Source organism: Athene noctua, chromosome 32 (genome assembly GCF_965140245.1).
Source record: "Athene noctua chromosome 32, bAthNoc1.hap1.1, whole genome shotgun sequence".
In the NCBI taxonomy this organism is placed as follows: Eukaryota; Metazoa; Chordata; class Aves; order Strigiformes; family Strigidae; genus Athene; species Athene noctua.
The window spans coordinates 50,801-57,795 of record NC_134068.1 but is presented as its reverse complement, the minus strand read 5'-3'; the positions used below and the strand labels follow the sequence as shown (position 1 = coordinate 57,795).

Here is a 6,995-nt window from a genome sequence, read left to right as displayed (position 1 = left end):
CGACCGGAGGTTTAACAAACTCATGCTGTGCCACAGAGGAGAATCTAGATTTTTAAGATGAAAGTTAAAGGCCTGATTCTCATTGCCGTCAGAACGCCAGCTGAAACCCTGAGGTCAATTGTACCGTCATTGCATAGAGAGAAACCAGCTCCCTCACGGCCCAAGCAGTGATGAGATTTCCATGGGGAGAGATGCTCTTCCCGGGGCTCCTCCTCCCAAGAGTCTTTTCCCTTTATCTTTGTATTACAAAACACCCAACTGCCTTGGGAACCCCTTGCACAGTCTATTAGTAAAGCCACACATATACAGAAAATTTGCTCGTGCCAAAAAATATATGGACAATTAGCTGGCACAGCCCCGGTGCCACTGAGAAGCAGCGGGAAAACGGATCCTTCGCTCAACCTCGCTCTTGCCCAAAGTGCAATTTCCACGCGGCCCTGGCGCCCAGAAGCCCCCATTTTACTCGCACGGTTTAACTCTCCTCCGCGCTCTCGATCCGCCCCTCGCGCAGTTTCTCTCTCCCACGAACACGCGCAGGCCCTCCGCAGATCCCCCCCGCGTGTTCCCGGCCGCCCGCCCCGGGTCCCCGCGCAGAGCCCGCGGGAATCCCCCGCCCGGAGGAACCGGCGTCCCGGCCCCGAGCGGCCGCCCCCGGCCCCGCCGGCCCCTCCGGCAGCGCCGCCCCGCCGGCCCCGCGCCTCGCTCCGCGCCCCCCCGCGCACGGCCCGGCCGCCCCCCCGAGCGCAGCCCGACCGCGGGAGCGGAGCCGCGGGGCGATCCGCGCCGTCCCCGTCTGCCGCCGGCTCGGGCGGGGCGGCCGCCGCTCCCCCGCCGCGGGGCCGCGCGGGACCGCGCCTGCGCGGGGGGGCCGCGCCCCGTGCCCGCGGGTGCGCCTGCGCGGGAGCGTCCCGCGCGCCCGCGGCCGTCTCCGCGCGGGGCTCCGCGCCCGCCCGGCCCCGGTGCCCGGCGCCTCCGCCCCTGCGCGACGGGGCCGCTGCGCCCGCGGCGGGGGGGGCGGCCGCGTCTCCCGGGGCCGGTCGCGCGGGGCCGCGGCCGCGTCTCGGCTCCGGGCGGGGCCGGCGCTCCGCGGGCGGGGCCGCGTCCGCGCACGGTCCCCGCGCCGCCGCCGCCGGGCGCTCTCCGGGGCTGGAGCGGCGCCGCCCGGCCCTGCCCGCGCTGCCCGCGCTGCCCGCCCCCCCGCAGCGCCGGCCGGGCCGCGGGCGGGGCTCGGTGCGAACGGGCCATGCACAAGGCGACCGCTCGCCCCGCACCGGCCAACAGCCCGCTCCCGGCCGGTGACCCCGACAGAGCGGAGATCCCGCCGCCGCCAGACACGGCCCCGGGGCTGTGCTCCCTCCCGGCCGGAGAAAATTAACTCTCTCCCAGCCAAAACCGGGAAACTCTTGCCGAGGTGAAAGCTACTCGGGCCGCGGGGGAGAGACTGGGCACGGGCGAGCGAACGCCGCGGGTGACCGCCAGGGAGAGACGGGGCAGGCTGGAGGGTTTCTGTCGGATCGCAGCGGAAGGTCCGGGCTCCGTGCCGGGGTGTGAGAACCTCTGGGACCAGCCGGGGGGCAGGAAGGTGCTGAGGGGACACGATGGGGGCCAGGGGGTCCCCGCCCCGCCCAGCGGAACCCTGCCCCACCCGGCCTGGGTGACGCGTCACAATGTGACCCCTTTGTGACATCGCTCCGTGTCACCCCCGGCACCGTATCTGAGCAGCGCAGCCCCGCAGTGCCTGACAAGACGGGGAAGGGACAGGGCGGGAGCGCAGCGAGGAGACTCCTGAGCACAGCCCGCGTCTTTTCCCGTCGCTCCCTAAAGCTGAACCCCCACCGTCCCTCAGCCGTTTCTGAGGATGGCAGAGAGACCCCCCAGCAGCCCCAGGGTGGTTTGGGAGGAGGTGGGGGCTCCCCAGGAGAGCAGCTCTCTGCCGGAGCCCTGCGAGGTGTCCCTGGTCCAGGCCCTGCGGATCGGTGAGCGAGGGGGCCGATGCCAGGACCCCGTTTCCCCCGTTTCAAGCTCTTTTCACCCCTTGGGAGGCTGGTTGGCCGAGATGGCCGTTGTCTCACCGACTCCTCCGTGTTTCCGTGTAGACGAGACGCTGCCAGAGGAGATTCCAGAGGAAGCGGGATGGGATTCTGAGGGCGCCTGGTTGCTTTCTTTACTTGACTGCAGCGACATGGGAACGGTAACGAGCTCCCCCCTCGCCGGGACCCTTGTCCGTGTCATCGGCTTGTGCGAGCAAAGGGACCCAGAGGTGGTCGAGCTGCTCAGCCAAGCTCAGCGTGACACGCCTTCCCCCGTCCTTCCTCCCGTAGGTGTTTGGCGAATACTTCCGGCCTTCGCAGAAGACGGACGTTCTCCTCGTGGGCATCGAGGCCTTGACGGCAGACGATGCGCACGACAGGCAGATGGGCGGTGACATCGTGGACATGGCCATGACAGACCCCGTGTCCTGGCTGACGGATGTAAGTGCCCCGTGGCTGGACTGTCCTTCTGTGTCAAGACGTGTCAAATCTTCCCTCCTGCCCTAACCCGGCTCTCTCGGGCACCCAAAGCCAGGTCAAGGCAGCAGGGAGGGGTGGGAAGGGCAGCACCATCCTCACCCGTGTCCCCTCCAGGTGCCAGAAATCCTGAGACACATCCACAGAAATGTGGAGCACATCCACACGGAGCCAGCCCGGCGCAGCCTGCACTCGCTGCTGCTGCTGCTGACGGAGTGGAGCCCCAGGGAGGTGGTCAGGAGCCTGTTGGGCATCTCTCCAATGAGTGACAGGTACCGGCCCCGACAGCCTTGAGGGCTCGTTCCCCACGGGGAGAGTGGCCCAGAGGCCGTCTGGCTGCCAGACCCACAGAAAACTGCGGGCTATCCCCGAGGGGCAGGGCTCTCCATCCCACCACGCTTCCCCCTGCAGCCAGAGCCGGCCCAAGCGGAGCCCGTGCCCCGTGGGAACAGAACCTCACCCCCTCTGCCTCCCCGGGCACCCCGAAATGAGAGGGTGGGCAGGGCCGGGGTCTGGAGGCGCCGAGGCAGCTCTGCTGAGCGAGTTGGCTCTGGCTCCGCAGGGCGGCCGTGGCCATGTGGGAGGTGCTGGTCTCCGTGCCCTGGGCTCTGCGGAGAGTCATGTCGGAGCTGCTCGGCGTGCTGCAGGACTGGCGGCTGAGCAGGGTGTTCAGCTCTGCCACGGAGGACGCCTGCATCTACCCCTTGGCTGTGAGTGACCCACGCCCAGCCCCACCGCTCTGCCTTCCTCCTCCTCCTCCTCCTCCTTCCCCTGCTCAGCACCAGCCAGACCCCCGTGCCACAGGCTCAGGGCCACCCCGTGCTGGTTTGGCCCCACCAAGCCCGTCCCGGCACAGGCAGCGCTCTGCCCTCCCCCCTGCCGGCATCCCCCTGCCCAGCTCCGCAGCCTGGAGACCCCGGGAAGGGGCAGAAACCAGCGTCGAGGCGGTTGCTGGTCCTGGGTCAGAGACGTGGGGACTCGGAGGTGGCTTCAAGGGGAGAGGAGACCCTTGCCATGGAGCGTGCTGGTGCGGGGAGGGAGCCCTGCAGCTCTGCTGGTCTCTCACCGCTGTCTCCATTGTAGCTCCTGGCCTGCGCTAACATTGACACGGAGGAGTTTGCTGCCCTCTACAAGGCCCAGAGGTACCTGAGGCGTCCCAGCCCGGTGTTCCTTTCGATGGTGCTCACGGGCCTCAACACGCTGTCGAAAACACCTGAAATGGTGAGTGGGGGGTCGGCAAGGGGAGCCACATTGGCAGGTGGGGGCTGGGGCGGTGGGGGGGTCTTTCACCGCTTCACAAAAAGGCAACGGTGTGTTTCGTACAGGCCAGAAAACTCGCGGTGCTGCTCCCCGACATCCTGGAGACCCTGACAGATGCCAATGCCAATGTCAAGACGAAGGCCCTGGTGTTGTTCATCAGCGTGATGGGTCACATGGAGAGGGAAGAGGCCAACCTCATCTCCCTGAGCCTGGCGGAGAAGCTCCTGCCCCTCTTCGATGATGTAAGGCTGCCGTGGGCGCCTGAGCCGAGGCGATGGCTGCAAGGTGGCTGCCCTTGAGTGTGGCCATGCGGGAAGCGTTTGGGCAGGGGTCCCCCCCTTGCTCCTCTTGTGTAGCCTTTGGGGGCTCTTCCCCTCCCCGCTCCTCTTCCGCGGCCTTTCAGGGCTCCGGGGCCGTTGAGCCGCAGCTGCAGGTCTGGCCGACGGCTCCTGCGTTCAGGATCCGGCCCCAGAGCAGCTCCTCTCCCCCGGCCACGCTAACGCCCCTGCTCCCTGTGGGCGAGGAGCGGCTGGTGCTGAGCTCCCTCTGTCCTCCTCCCTGCCAGGAGTGCAGCCGCGTGCGGGAGCTCTCCATCCGCCTCTTCCAAGACATGATGAAGACCGTGGTGGGGAGAAACAAGAAAAAAATGTTGAAGACAGTGCAGAGTGTGCTGCTCCCACTGTTACTGCACACCAACGAGGAGATCGAGAGCGTGGCCAAGGTGCAGTGACAGCGATTGGTGTCACGGGGAAGGGTGTGCTGACACCACGGGGGTGGCCTGGGCCTGAGGGACAATGGGAAGGTGTCACCGCAGGGTCCCGCTGCACTGGTCCCCGTGCTGCAGAGCTGGAGGGGGAGGTGGGGACCCCGTGCCCCACAGGAAGGGTCCCTGCAGCCCCAGCACGAGCAGGGCCAGAGAACCTGGCACAGGCAGTTCCCTGCTCAGCCGGGGCCGGCTCCCAGAGCGCGGGATGGCCCCAGCAATGAAGGGGAGCCGGTCCCGGGATCACCCCGTGCCCCCAGCTCAAAGCCAGGCCCAGAGCAGGAGGATGCCAGGTCTCCTTCCCTGGGCTCTGGGGCCATCTCCCAGCCTCTGCTTCTCCGCAGGCTTCCCGGGACACCCTCCACGCTTCTGCCAAGTTCCTGGGCCTGAGGAGGCTCAGCTCTGTGGCCAAGACAGGGCAGACACCCCTGATCGGAGAGTGCTTGGTGAGGACAACCCCCAAACCCCCGGGGCGGGCTGGACGGGGGCTGCAGCCGTGCCCGGGGGGGCTGTGCCGCTCTGCATCGCCGCCCTGCCCCGGCCCCGCTGCTCCAGCTGCAGCCTCCTTCCCTACCCTCCAGCACGCAGCCCCCAGGGGCTCTTCTCCAGGAGAGCCCGGCCCAGCTGGGCCCTGGCAGCGGGACGGAGGGGTCTCGGCACCCCCAGCCCCCTCTGCCCGCGGCTGTCTCTGGCCCTCAGCCCCACGGGGCTCCTGGCTGGGAGACGGGAGTCACTGGGAGGGAGCTGGGGTGCTGGCGGGAGGGACTGGTCCGGACTGCTGTGGAGGGTCCGCACCAGCCCCGTGCCCTTGTGCTCCCTCAGATAACGCACAGGAGGAGCAGGGTGGAGGAGTATCTGCTCCAGAGCCTGCCCTACCTGAAGGACCCTCAGGCCACCGTGCGGGAGGAGGCCGTCAGGTTCATCGGTGAGTCCCCAGGGACCCATTTCTGGCCGCCGAGACCCAGTCGCCACTGGTGGGGCTCGCTGGGGGTCTTGATGGGTCCCAGAGCCCTCGGGAGCTGTCCTTGCCGGGGGACAGCCCTGCCCAGGGGGAGCAGAGCTCTGACATTAGCTCTGTGCCCCAGGTCTTGCTGCGCGGCGCCAGAGCATCCTCAGCCAGGAGAGGCTGTGGCACATCTGCGATGGTGAGTAGGGGACAGAACCCGGGCAGGTGCTGCCATGCCCAGCCCCGCCCCAGGAAAACGCTCCGGGGGCAGAGGAGTAGTTTCAGAATGTTTTTTCAAGAGCAGTTTCACAAATTTGTGTGTGTCTTTGACACACAGGTTAGCATATCTCTTTAGTAAGGTCTTGAAATGGGAGGAATTTTGTTTTCTCCCCAGAAAGGAAGGGAATTTGTGGGGGAAGGACAGCCGTCTCTGTCCTGCCCCTTGCCAGGAGGCTGATGATGTCCAGACTCCACACTGATGCTCAGATCAATACACGGGCTCGTTGAGGCCACACACAACTCTAGACCAGCTCGTATGGCAAACAGAAAAATGACTCTGTGGTCTGGCCCAGTCCTGAGCTCCTTTGTGTGTCGGGGGCACACAGGTCATTCCTGAGCAGCAGCTTCAGCTGCTCTGGTTCTCTCACCGGCTCCTCCTGGCCAGGGAAGAAGATGGATGGGGCTGGCATGGGCTGGGGGGGGTCCTGGGGGTCTCTGCAGGCACTGGGGGCTCACGTCTGCTCTGCTCCCTTCTCTCGCAGCGCTCCTGCCCTTGGGGAAAGACACGGAACTCTCCATCAGGTCCCTGGCAGCCAAGACCATCTCGGTCTTGACCATAGAGCAGAGTCCGACATCGAGATGGAGCCTGCGGTCGCTGTGCTGCTGGCTCTGATGAGCCTTCAAGAGACCAAACGCTCTGGAAACAGGCTGTCCTTGAATAATTATTTTTTTAAAAATAAAGCTGGAGCCACAAGCCGCTGGGACTCCGTAGCGTCCTTCCCACGGGGACCCCCCTGAGTGTGCTGAGCAGGGTCCCCCCCGGCCTCTGCCGCTGCCCCCAGGACCGCACACCCGCACCCAGCCCAGAGAGGAGGAGGAGGAGGAGGAGGAGGAAGAAAGCTTGGGCCCATCCTGAGACACCTCACGGCATGAAAAGGTACCGCCGAGCTCGCACGTCGCCATTTGTCCCAGCACCAAAATCCTCTCTTATACTGGGGAGCTGGGCAGGTTTCGACTGCGAAATGGTTCGTCGCTAGAACATTCTGGGGCCCAACGGGAATTTTGGGGCAAAATTTGGGGGCTTTTGGGGGTGCTGGTGCAGATTTTGGGTAAAACTGTGGGATTTTGAGATTCAAGATAGACTTGGGGATGAAAAATAGGGGGGTGCTGAGGCTGATTTGGTGTCAAACTGTGAAATTCTGGGATCAAAAGTGGGATATTTGGGAGCCAAAAAGAGGAGATTTGGGGGTCAAATGTATAAATTTTGTGGTAAAATTTGGGGGTTTGATGGTGAAACGTG

At 65.7% G+C, this 6,995-nt stretch overlaps 1 protein-coding gene across 1 annotated transcript; it reads left to right on the top strand.

Moving 5' to 3' along the window:
- The first annotated feature begins 2,056 nt into the window (after positions 1-2,056).
- Positions 2,057-6,368, top strand: LOC141972296 (maestro heat-like repeat-containing protein family member 7). The gene is made up of 11 exons (XM_074930182.1): positions 2,057-2,191; positions 2,322-2,471; positions 2,625-2,779; positions 3,070-3,217; positions 3,591-3,728; positions 3,833-4,009; positions 4,333-4,488; positions 4,875-4,976; positions 5,353-5,455; positions 5,616-5,675; positions 6,238-6,368. The coding sequence occupies exons 1-11, from the start codon at positions 2,057-2,059 to the stop codon at positions 6,366-6,368; spliced, it is 1,455 nt and encodes a 484-aa protein (XP_074786283.1).
- The last annotated feature ends 627 nt before the right edge of the window (positions 6,369-6,995 follow it).

Coding starts and splice junctions, on each gene's coding strand:
- LOC141972296 (XM_074930182.1), top strand. CDS start 2,057: ATGGCCGTTGTCTCACCGACTCCTCCGTGTTTCCGTGTAGACGAGACG. Junction 3,729..3,832: donor TGTCGAAAACACCTGAAATG/GTGAGTGGGGGG, acceptor TGTTTCGTACAG/GCCAGAAAACTCGCGGTGCT. Junction 5,676..6,237: donor GCTGTGGCACATCTGCGATG/GTGAGTAGGGGA, acceptor CTTCTCTCGCAG/CGCTCCTGCCCTTGGGGAAA.